Below are 12,911 nucleotides of genomic sequence, written 5' to 3' on the forward strand. Positions count from 1 at the left end.
CTTTCCCACCAATTAAGAGTTTTGAGAATTTCTCCAAAGGGCCATATAATGATGCACTTTGATGACAAACGGTGGCTTTGACATTCTTTTTTTTTTTTTAACACTTTTTAAACACATTTCAGAAAAATATTCATAGCTTCATAGAGATTGCCAAGATCAGGAAATACATTTAAATCAAGGATAATATGACACCCTTGTCAATCAGTTCTTATTTAAATATGGACTTGTTTTTAGACAATACAAGCTAATTGTTTCATATTATATGTGAATGTGGAGAAACAATCATCCAAGTTGCAAGAGCTTGTCTGTAAAAGTAGGAAAGCTTGAGGGGCAGTTTATTACACTTATAATCACAAGATAATATAAATCAAGATAATATAAATCAATGTTTTTGAAAGCTGCTCTCAAAGAAGGGCCAGCGCCTGACGTCATCACGTAACCGGAAGAGAACTGAACAGCTTGGGTTGCTTTTTTCGGTGAACCACTTGCCAGCAGCAGCCAACGGGCAGAAGACGCCGTACAAGCAGCAGAGTCAACACAGTGCTGCGCTTACCACCCTGTGTTTATGCGATTTACGGAGGCTTTTACGTTAACCTCTGCCGCTCGGTAACAAGTCGTCACATCTATGTTACCCGACACTATTTTATCACCGTGTTAGTTACAGCCGGAGCGCATGGAGTCCGCGTTCAAAAGGTCGGTGAGGTGTTTAGCGGACAAGAGATCATCCAGCTAATGTTAGCTAGCCGCGGATTGTACGGTGTGGACCTGAGAGTGGAGAAGCTCGCTGCTGCTGCCCACTCTACTGACGGACAGACGGACGGACACTAACCTAAACAATGGGCCTCATATTCGCCAAACTGTGGAGCTTCTTCTGCAACCAAGGTGGGTGTCGGTGAAACTGTTAACGGCTCACTAACGTCCCGCTAGCTACTCAACCGAGGATAATTACTGTTAGCCCGTTAGCATAAAGTGAGCAGTCAGAGCCATAATAACAGATGGGGGTGAATTATCTCGCTACATCTCACTGTGACTTCAGGACTCAGCCATCTGAGCTGGCTGCGTTTCACTCGCACGTCACAACAACAGTTTAAAGTGCAGTTACCAACCTTTGTCGGCCACTCTCATAGTTAATCTGGTTATCAGTTTGTCAATCAACACGAGTAAGTCACAGTAAGCCTGCAGGAGCGTATTCATCCACTTGTCAATCAGCTTTAACTTACTCCACTGTCCAGGACACATTACATAACTTTACCACAACTCTGCAGAAGGCTACATGCTCTCATACAGGGTCACTATCCCAGGCAGAAAGTGGGAAACAAAGGCAGAGGAATAACGAGTAAAGGGCAACAAAGAGCTGAGAAAATCATCCAAAAAACCCTTATGTCTTCCAATGTGGGATGTAAAATGCTTTATGTCTCCCATTTAATGCTGCAGGGTACATAATATGGCTGTTTTGTTTGTAAGAAAATTGAATCTTCTCTTATCAGATATATGTTTGCACATCCTGCACCAAACCTCACAGCTCTCTTATACTAAAAACAGCTTCTAATGCTATAGTACTTTTTAAAAGTATCTTTGTCAAATATTTATTATATTTGTCTTATTCCATATTCATGCTCTTGATTGTTGCAGTACTGGTACTTTGCCTTAATTTTATTCATCTTAATATGCATATTTCCCTGCAGTGTGACTAATGGAGGAATATCTTATCTCATGTTTAATGTTTGCAGCATAAACCAAAGCAAATTCCTTTTAAGTGAAGCCTAATAAATCTTAGTCTGATTCTGAAGATACTAAGATACATAATACTGGTTGGTGCAGCATTTTTCCTTCAGAGTGTGAGTATTGTTTTTGTCGTAATGAGGAGTAGGAACGTTTTTGAGTTGAGCTGAAGTGACAAAGGATCTGGGTCCGTTGCAGGCTGAGCTACAGGAGAACTGACCAGTCATATTATGCTCCGCTCCAATGATTAGTTATTATCCTTTAATTGTATTTATATACATATTCGTCTTTTCTTAAGTCTTTTGGCCCGTGTAGCATTATTGCTATCCTTCCCATTGTCTACTTTCATTCACATCTAAGGAGTGATAGAGTGGTCTGAGTGGAGTGTAAGCAACACAGTGATTAGATCACCTGATAAGAAAGGAAGTGCTGGTGCTCATACTTGTTTAATTTCACTTTAAATGTGTCTTTATGTCATTTTTATGGCTTTATTCTCCTCTACTGCACTGTGTGTGCTACAGAAAAGCAAGCCTGGGGTGTCATCACTTTAAAAAATGCTCCGTTCTGTGGTAGAAGACCTAGACATCAATAAGGAAGATACCTGCATGCAAAGTAGCTTTTCCTCCTGATCATAACTGTCACGATTTTGCTTTATAAATCTGCAGAAGTGAGAAACACATTAATGTTTCAGAGATTAGTAACCTGTAAGTGTATCTGCTTAGAACGCTATTTTCAGGTAATCCATTTGAATAAATTAGTGATTGCTTATATTAACATCTACTCTGTCCTCAGTAGGGCTGTACCTGCTCATTGTTTTCTCGATTTATCGATTAATTGTTTTGCCAATAAAATGTTGGAAAACACTGTGACACTTAACCTGTGTAATTTCCTAAAGCTCAAAGCAACGTCGTCAGATGTCATGTTTTATCTGACCAATTGTCCAAAAATCCAAAGCTACTCAGTTTAGTATCACGAATGACAAAGAAAAGCATCAAATTCTCACATTTTAGAGTCATGGCACCAGCAAATGTTTGGCTTTTTTGCTAAAATAAAATGACCGAAACGACTATTCAGTTATCAAAATAGTTCTAGTCAGATGGATTAATTGATGAATCAATGCAGCTCTAGTTCTCAGCAACATAACATTTAAATGGAATCTGACCAAAACTGGGTTAGATGTGCTAGAGATGCTGGTAACGGCCACATTCGGTTTAGTTGTGCTCCCAGGGTCATCGTAGGGTAGCAGCACTAGACATGTGACATCCTCGGACACCCAGTACGATGCACCCAGACTGTCAGAACCTCGAGCCCTCTGACCAGACTTCCTTCCTCCTCGGCTGCCAGCGGCCTCTGAAGGGCGGAAAAGTCAAAGCACTAAAGTGGGATATTTTGGCATGTGTGTGTCAGCTCTGATTCTGCTTTTAGTCTGTTATGTTTGTCTGTTTCACGGCCGTCAAAGCCTTTACTGTTGCAGACTGTGCTCGCTGGTTTTATGAATGGAAAGAAGTTCCTGTAGTTTCAGCGACGATGGGAAAAGAGAAGGTCAGGAAGCGTTGAAATGAGTTCAGCCTGTATGATTTTGAATAGGTAGCATTGAATGACATGAATGCATTGTAAAGACTGAAACCAGATGACTCACTGTCACTGAATGTTTTTACAGTGACTTACAGTGAAGAGAATTCATTTACTTGAGTGTTTTCTGTATACAGTGTCCTCTTGAAGATTGTTTTTCATGCTAATCACACAGTTTATTTGCTGTATTTGTTTTGCAGAGCACAAAGTGATAATCGTCGGACTAGATAATGCAGGGAAAACCACCATCCTCTACCAGTTGTAAGTAGTTTTATTTTCAGATGTACAGTCAGTCATCCTTCTTTACTGCAGGAATAACTCACTTTACCATTCTGTTTCATCAAGTCTGATGAATGAGGTCGTCCACACATCACCCACCATCGGCAGCAACGTGGAGGAAATAGTGGTGAAGAACACTCACTTTCTGATGTGGGATATAGGAGGGCAGGAGTCTCTCAGGTCCTCCTGGAACACCTACTACTCCAATACAGAGGTGAGAAACACATCAACACACTTTGTACACTGTGTACTACTTTCTAGCATAGGCAGGGAACACAAGTATTGTCCAGCTGCGGGTTTTCTTCCTGAGCGTGGCAGCTGGCGTGTTTGTTCAGAGCACAGACGGCAGCAGGGGCCGCCCAAGTCAGAGGTCACCCTTTCACAAAGGGGCCAGTCTGAAAAGCAAAGTGAGGGTCAGCCATCGCAGTGTTTTGGAGAAAGGAGAAGAAGAGGAGAGTCACAGCAGAGGCAGATGTGTCTTAAAGAGAGGTCCCTAGAGAACCATATGGATTAAACTTTACTGTAACATCTGCCAGACACGTTTTTTTTTATTACAACATACTTCTCTGATTCTCTGTCTCACACACACACAAACCCATGTGCATAGCATGGTGGGATATTCAGAGTTACAGTAGTTTAAGCTGCATTTGACTCTTAAGGTCACACGTTAACACAAGGCCACCTCCATTCACATAGGACCTGACTCCTCAACTCCTGCTGTCTTACATGTCTCTGCTAAAGAGCTGAAACTATTGGCTGATAGAATGAATATAATTCAGCAGCTATTCTGATAATTTCTTAACCATTTAAGTCATTTTTCAAGCCTCAGTTGTGCTTTATTTCTTTGTCTTATGTGATAGTTAATTGACTGTGTTTGGGTTTTTGACTGTTTGAATGACAGGAAATAAATCTGCAAATATTTTGGTAATCGTTCAAGTGTTTTGGAGGTTTTTTCCCCAGGCAAAAATGACCATGGGCTTGGAGACTTTGTAATCGTTTAAAATTTTTATCAGTGTTGGGTAGAGTACTAAAAAACTATACTTAAGTAAAAGTGCAATTACCCTTATAGAACTGACTCAAGCCAATGTGAAAATTAGAATTTGAGAAACCTACTTAAGTGAAAAAGTATGTGGTTAATAAATTCCTCAAAGTACAAGATCCTTTCCATTTTGTTTTTTATTTATTTGTTTGTTTTTTATGTGCAGACCAGTGCAAAATAAATGAATTCATAACCCTAACCTCTTTTAATGAGGATTAATTGATTAATTAATTTAAAAGCCCAACAGACCCCTAGCGACAAGATAAGGCTGCTCATAACACCAAAGATTAATGTAAGACACGAAAAATAACATATCCATAATCACACAAGAAAAGCTGCTTCTTGTTCTGGGTTTTGCGCCATCATCATTGCATCACTGTCAAAAGACAGGGGTGCTTCTTTTTCTTCCAGGCAGCTTCAACTTTCGCATCTGCAGTAGAAAAGCTCTCCCCCCTGCACACTCAATCCCTGCATTGAGAGCAGAGTCATTGTAACGAAGGTATAAATGCACAATGTGGCAATGTAAAAGGTGGATTAGTGGCTCAAAAATAAATTGAGTAAAGAGCAGAAGTACAGTTTAAATGAGGAACATGAAAATGCCTTGAAAAACATTTTTTTTCTCGTGTGTTACTTGTAATGCAGTGCTACCCACCCCTGCGGTTGTAGACTAAAAGTTAAATCAATCAGGTGAGGAAATTGCTGGCTTCACTCCCACTACTTTCTGACAATTAATAGACCAAACACATAATTAAATAATCCAGCAAATATTGGGCAATAACTGTAGGGGTCATGTTTGTCTTTGTATTTTAGTTTTATACTTTGAAATATAACAAGGCAGGTTTATTTTTGCCTGATCTTATAAAGAGCAGTGAAGAAGCTGAGATTTATGGCAGAGAAGCACTAAATATCTGTCACAATAGAGTTATTAGGAGCCCTAAGGTTACTATAGAAACCATATATTGTAGTAACCCTGCAGTTACTATGGTAACGTCACTCATTCATTCCAGAGTTAAGCAGTGTCAGACTCGTGTAGATCCCTGGCTGTGATTTGGGTCACAGTCATGTTGGATAACGCGTGCTGTTGAAACTTTTTCCTGGGTCGTTTGGTTTAAATGGCGTCTCCCTCACACCACCATTAACGTGCCTTTGGTCTTTTGTCATACGGGGTCACTGTCTCTCGCATTCAAACAGGGCTTATTAGCAAAGCAGTCACCAATACCCATTGTGAGGCCCTTGGCCCGGAAATGCCCACCCGCTGTGTCGCATTTCACTGCTGTAAATGTCTTTTTGAAAAGAGGTCAGTCAGTGTGATTTTTGCCTCCGACTCTGCAGTTCATCATCCTGGTGGTGGACAGCACAGACAGAGAGAGGCTGGCCATCTCTAAAGAGGAGCTCTACAGGATGTTGGCTCATGAGGTAAAACGCCCATCTTAACACATCTTTGTGAGGAAATAGTCTACACACACACTCTGTTTTTATAATGGACTGTGATTTTCCACCTTCCACCCTGATACATTGTTTAGAGTTCCAGACGGTGGCAGAGAGTGGGTTATGGTCTCATTGTTCTCTGTACTGTTTCCCCTCAGGACCTGCGGAAAGCAGCTGTGTTGATATTTGCCAATAAGCAGGATATGAAGGACTGTATGTCTGCAGCGGAGATCTCCAAATACCTCACCCTGAGCTCCATTAAAGACCACCCCTGGCACATACAGTCCTGCTGTGCACTTACAGGAGAGGGGTAAGAGATATATCTTGATGCTTACTAACTAAGTCAGTGATTAGACAGTGATGAAATTCCATCAAGATCCTGTTCATCTGGCAAACAGACCTAAAGTTACGGCCTCATTTATACTCGATTTATGTAAAGAGTCAAAAGTTCAACCTCGCAACAAATGAGGTGAGGAGGTCGCTTTGTAGCTTTGTAGATGGCTGTGATCTGTGCGGTCATTGTATACATCCCAACAAGTAGTGAATGGATAATTGTTTTCACAAACTTCCCTCTATATTATTATATATCACCCATTTGTTCAGTTCTGCCATTATTGATATTTCTTTGTCGTCTCCTATGGTTGAATCTTGCTTTAACTACGCTACATTCTCTTCACGATCTCTGGTGGTACATATCCGTCAGCTTTCAGAACACAAACACAGAGTACAGACTGAAGGCCTCTTCTGTCTCCATATCTAACGCTGAGCATAAATGAGCCCTTATACTTAGTACTATATAGATGTTTTAAACTGATCTTATTATAACTGTAGAGATGGGCGTATGATACAGACGCTCCTGAGCTTGTTTCACTCTTGTGAAGTGCACTGTTTAACAGGAGCCCTGCAAAAGTCCTAAAACCCTCTTAAAAAGTCTGAAAAGGCAATCAGGTACATTAAGGCTTTGTGTCAAAAAAAAAAAAGAAGTTTCATATGTAGTTTTTTTTGGATAATCAGTACCTAATTATTTTCACTGTGATGCATTCCACAATACCATCTACATTTCACATCACTTTAAAACCTTTACATATTTAATAATAAGGCACAGGCTTCTTGAACTTTTATTGCACACATATGAGGCCAAAACTATTAAAATCAGACATGTTGGCCCATGTTGAAGGGCTGCTGTACATCTGCAAACCACCAGGTGTCACTGTGTTTGCTGTGTGTGAAGGCCCAAAGCTTCAAATCTTCTTCAGCACAAACAGAAAGCTCCAAAGCTTCATGAGGCTCCATTTGCCATTCCTATATAATCAATACCATGTTTCCTTTACATGACAACAGAAAAACTGGGACAAATTTATTGATTTAAAAGATGTAGACAGATGGTTTGTCACAGGATAATGTGTATCACCAAGATATTTCTTTGTGCAAACTTGGATTTGTTTCCAGTTCATGAAAGAGCCAACACTGGTTTCAATAAATTGTTTGTATACATAAATAGAATAAGAGGAGAGTTATTTAGAGATATAGTCATAAATATGGACATAATGCCACCTAATATAAGGGTTATGAATGTCATGTTTTATAAATATATTTCTTGATTGCATCACATAATGTTGCAATTCATATAAATTGTCACACGGATATCAACCACAAAGCTAAAACACATCTGCACTCTGGCCCTGCACCACATTAAAAGGTACATTAATATTTTGTATCAAAAAAAACATTGTGGACAAGGCATTTAAATGTCATTTTACTGCAGCATATTGCAGCTTTTGTGAACAAAGATATAACAGATTTAATATGTAGGCGTCTTGGAGATTTATTTCACACTTTAGAGATGGAGACTAGGTGTTAACACCAGTCTTTAAGGGCTGCTGTAACTACTGCCAACCACCAGAGGTCAGTGTGTGTGCTGTCGTTAAAGCCCTGAAGCGTCTTACCTCAGCACAAACAGGAGGAACGTCTCACTGAGCTTTATCTGCTCAGCACTAGTATGTTGTAAACATTTAGTGCAGCCAGGGGAGAAACAGCCAAGTGTTAAGTACATTAAAACATCCTTGAAATATGCCTTCTGTTAGGGCTGTACAATATGAGGAGAATACGTGATATGTTGAATATTATGAAAATGATATTCCTTACTGCTGGTACTCTGTTTCAACGGACTCAAAAGAAATCCTGATGGCAATAACACAGCCTTTATGATGTGTTTTTTGTGCAAGTTGACATAGATGATTATAAAATGATATATTGTGCAGCCCTACCTTCTGTCTAAAGTACAAACATTATTCTTACTTCCTGTCGAGAGTGTTCGCTCTCTGTCTTAAGTACATACATTCTTCCCACTTCCTGTCTAAAGTATGAACATTCTTCCTACTTCCTGTCAGGAAAGTGTGAACACTCTTCCTACTTTCTTTTAAGTATGAACATTCTTCCTGCTTTCTGTCTAGCGTATGTACATACTTCATACTTTCTATCTAAAGTATGAATTTTCTTCCCACTCTATCTTGAGTATGTGCATTCTTCCTACTTTCTGTCTAATGTTTGTACAGTCTTCCTACCTTCTGTCTACAGTATGTACATACTTCTTACATTCTATCTAAAGTATGTTCTTTCCTTCTACTTCCTGTCTAAAGTATGTACTTTCTGTCTAAAGTATGTCCATTTTTTCCTACTTTCTAACCATAGTATGTATTTTCTGTCTTAAGTTTTTTATATACTTCCGATTTGCTATCTAAAGTATGTACTTCCTAACTGCTTTCTGTCTTAAGTGTGTACTTACTTTCTACTTTCTGTATGTACTTATACTTTCTGTCTTAAGTATGTACTTTCTGTCTAAAGTATGTACTTACTTTCTACTTTCTGTCTAAAATATATACTTTATTTCTACTTTCTGTATGTACGCTTTCTGTATGTACATACTTCTTCTTTTCTGTGTAAAGTATATACTTTATTTCTACTTTCTGTGTGTACTTTCTTCATACTTTCTGTCTTAAGTATGTACTTTCAGTCTAAAGTATGTACTTACTTCCTTCTTTCTCTCTTAAGTATGTACATACTTCCTACTTTCTGTCTAAAGTATATACTTACTTTCTACTTTCTGTATGTACTTTCTTCATACTTTCTGTCTTAAGTATGTACTTTCAGTCTAAAGTATGTACTTACTTCTTTCTCTCTTAAGTATGTACATACTTCCTACTTTCTGTCTAAAGTATATACTTACTTTCTACTTTCTGTATGTACTTTCTTCATACTTTCTGTCTTAAGTATGTACTTTCAGTCTAAAGTATGTACTTACTTCCTTCTTTCTCTCTTAAGTATGTACATACTTCCTACTTTCTGTCTAAAGTATATACTTACTTTCTACTTTCTGTATGTACTTTCTTCATACTTTCTGTCTTAAGTATTCACACACTTCCTACTTTCTGTCTTAAGTATGTACTTTTTACTTTCTGAATAAACTTACTTCCTATTTTCTGTCCTAAGTATACTTACTTTCTAGTTTCTGTATGTACATTTTCTATATGTACACTTTCTGTATGTACATACTTCTTCTTTTCTGTGCAAAGTATATACTTTATTTCTACTTTCTGTATGTACTTTCTTCATACTTACTGTCTTAAGTATGTACTTTCTGTATAAAGTATGTACTTACTTACTTTGTCTCTATATATATATATATATATATATATATATATATATATATATATATATATATATATATATATACTTCCTACTTTCTGAATGAACTTTCTTCCTTCTTTCTGACCAAAGTATGTACTAACTCTTTACTTTCTGAATGAACTTACTTTCTACTTTCTGTCTTAAGTATGTACATTCTTCTTCCACTGACACATCTTTTTCATTCGTTCAGTTTATGTCAAGGCCTTGAGTGGATGACCTCCAGAGCTGGACTCAGATAGCCCGTCCCTCAGCCGTCGATGGCCTGACTACCTGCACCACCTACCTGGTGGCAACAACAGCTTGTCCTTACTGGCTTATTGTTACATTTTATTTTTTTAATGACAAACTTGGACTTTGACCTCTGGAGATGGCACAGGAAGGAGGAGCACCTTCCACAGCTTAACTGTTACAGTGGAAACTGGTGTTTCTCCCAGTCAGTGGAAACGTGGCCAGGAGTAATAAACTGACCTGGTTATCTGGAACAGGAAGTCACTTTTAAAGTAAAGGAAAAGAGGATCATTTCAGTAAGTTACGAGTATGTCCAAGTGTAAAGCAGGGCTGCACTGGACATAATTTACACTACATATCATGTTACGCCACACCATATCATATCAAGAGTATGCCATAAACATCACAGCGGTGCAGCTCTATTATTTTTATTTTCTTTTTGCCTCTTTGTAAGTTTGTTCATGTTCAGGAAAATAATGGCAGGACAAACAAAGGGATTACAAGCAGTATTGTAAAACCAGTTCTGATGGGGAAAGGTGGCACCAGGGAGTTTCTCAGAATAATGTTCTCATGTTTTATTTCCGTTATTGTTTTCGGCACAGCCAATAATATCTGTTACACATGATTTCAGTTTCATAAGCTACACTGTTGGTGGTTATTTTCACATTAGAACTTATTGGTACCGTTAATGAAATGTGGTCAAACGTATATCTCCCTTCTTTATAAACTTTGAGCCTGTACTTGTGTCGGCATGCAGATATTTTCTTCAATCTACACATTACTTAAGCCGTTTATTTAATTTTGCAAAGCATTAAATGGCTGAAACAAGTGCAAGTACAACGTTTAATTTTAATAACAGTATTTTTGATTTAAACACTACGATTTGTTAATGATGCATTATGATCTTTATTTAATTTTATTCATTTTATTTTTGCTTTTATAGGGAGTGCAGGTGTGCTTGTGGCTTGTTAGCATCTAGACCTGTTTTGTATTAACAAATGATCATTGGTGCTCTGCAGGTGTGTGACTGATCCACTGCATCCTCATGTAAACATTTAATTTTCTGCAGCCATTTTGGCGCATATTCCACTTTAAACATTTTGTACTTTATAATGAAAGGGATCACAATGAGCCACCATCAAAAGGTGCCACACAGTCATGGAGAAGTTGTTACTTATCAACCATCCTGGACTTTAAGGTTCAGTAGCAGAAAGATGATCTTAATATTCTGGCCATCTCATCATACAGTTACAATACTTGATCCTCAGCCTTAATCATGCTGTTGTGTGTCTGAAGGACCATTTGTGTATGAATCTGACAGTCTACCCATGATTTTTTTTTTTTTACCTGTTTCCCTCTTTCACCTGGTATAAGAATCCTTGAACAGATCTATGCACGTGTCACTTTGAAACCATGTCTACCTTTTGCAAGTTCCACAGTGGCCAAAAAGGAGGAGGTGCATGAGTTTCATTGAGTCTGAATTCAAACAGTGATGAAGTACTGGTGTCCATCTTGGTCAGGGGGTGCCTCTGGGTCTCTAGAGTCTGTTGTGGGACAAGGTATTTTTACACTAAGAGGAAAAAGGGTGAACTGTGCAGCCCCCAGACTCCTTGCAGCATTAAGGTTTACAGCTTTTGCCTTGATCTCAAAGCAAGAGAACTGATCTTATACTGTCGGTGTGGTGATGTCCGGTCTGGGTCATGTACTGTATCAGTTTTATTTTCAATAAAAGTTTGTTTTGAACTTTGAGCCTGAATAGATGTTTGTCTTTTTTCTAAATACATGTGATTACAATTCTAGATAGGAGTTAAAGGAATATCAGACATGTACATTTAAGCTTGGGCCAAAGTGTTTCCTTTCCACCATCATTTATCCACAAAACAAAGCCAACAAGGTGATTTTAGTGATTTGTTTTGTTTTTAAAACAAGAACCAAGCTAAGTGTGATTCAAGCACTAATATATTCACATCTGCAATATATCCATTTGTAAGGAAAGTAAAAGGAGCTTCTCAATTTCTAAAAAATAATGTACAACATAGTATAGTGTGTCAATAAAGTCATAAAAACGTCATAGTTTAGTATGCCATAAAAAGTCAAAAAACGACATAGTATGTCATAAAAAAGCCATTAAACCTCATAGTATAGTATGCCATAAAAAGTAATAACCGTTATAGTATAGTATGTCATAAAAAAGTCATAGTATAGTGTGTTGGAAAAATTCATAGTATAATATGTCGAAAAAATTCATAAAATGTCATAGGATAGTATGTCAAAAAAGTCATAAAATCATCATAGTATAGCATTTTGAAAAAAGCCATAAAACCGTAGCCGTATAGTATGTCGAAAAAGTCATAATAATGTCATAGTATGGTATGTTGAAAAAACTTATGGTATAGTATGTAAAAAAAAAAAAAAGTCATAAAAACGTCATAGTATAGTATGTAAAAAATATCACAGTATAGTGTGTCAAAAAAAAGTCATAAAAAGTCAGTATAGTATGGCTAAAGAAGTCCTAAAAAAGTCATAGTATAGTATGGTGAAAAAGTCAAAAAAGTCATAATAATGTCATTGTACGGTATGTCGAAAAAAGTCATTGTATAGTATGTCGAAAAAAGTCATGGTATAGTATGTAAAAAAAATGTCAGAAAAACGTCATACTGTAGTATAGTATGCCATGAAAAAGTCTTAAAAACGTCATAGTATGTTGAAAAAACTCATAGTATAGTATGTCGGAAAAAGTCAAAAAAGTCACAGTATAGTATGTTAGTATGTTGAAAAAAGTAAAAAAAAAAAACAGCACAGTATAGTATATCGAAAAAGGTCACAGTCTAGTATGTCAGAAAAGTCATGGTATAGTATGCCATAAAATGTCAAAAAACGTCATAGTACGCCATAAAATGTCAAAAAACTTCATTGTATAGTACGCCATACAGTCATTAAAACGTCATAGTAAAGT

At 37.6% G+C, this 12,911-nt stretch overlaps 1 protein-coding gene across 1 annotated transcript; it reads left to right on the forward strand.

The window, feature by feature from the left end:
* Nucleotides 1-459: 459 nt before the first annotated feature.
* On the forward strand, nt 460-11,704 carry arl8 (ADP-ribosylation factor-like 8). Its single transcript, XM_049564716.1, has 6 exons — nt 460-882; nt 3,495-3,555; nt 3,640-3,787; nt 5,945-6,028; nt 6,199-6,350; nt 9,918-11,704. Exons 1-6 carry the CDS (start codon nt 837-839, stop codon nt 9,964-9,966), a joined length of 540 nt encoding a protein of 179 aa, XP_049420673.1. The 5' UTR covers nt 460-836; the 3' UTR covers nt 9,967-11,704.
* The last annotated feature ends 1,207 nt before the right edge of the window (nt 11,705-12,911 follow it).

The sequence above is a fragment of the Epinephelus fuscoguttatus genome, linkage group LG21 (genome assembly GCF_011397635.1).
Source record: "Epinephelus fuscoguttatus linkage group LG21, E.fuscoguttatus.final_Chr_v1".
Taxonomy (NCBI): domain Eukaryota; kingdom Metazoa; phylum Chordata; class Actinopteri; order Perciformes; family Serranidae; genus Epinephelus; species Epinephelus fuscoguttatus.

What these genes read in the sequence shown, in the direction of transcription:
- arl8 (XM_049564716.1), top strand. Translation starts at nt 837, where the DNA reads ATGGGCCTCATATTCGCCAAACTGTGGAGCTTCTTCTGCAACCAAG. An exon ending in CCTACTACTCCAATACAGAG is followed by an intron (nt 3,788 to 5,944) that starts GTGAGAAACACA and finishes CCGACTCTGCAG; the next exon opens with TTCATCATCCTGGTGGTGGA. An exon ending in ACAGGATGTTGGCTCATGAG is followed by an intron (nt 6,029 to 6,198) that starts GTAAAACGCCCA and finishes GTTTCCCCTCAG; the next exon opens with GACCTGCGGAAAGCAGCTGT.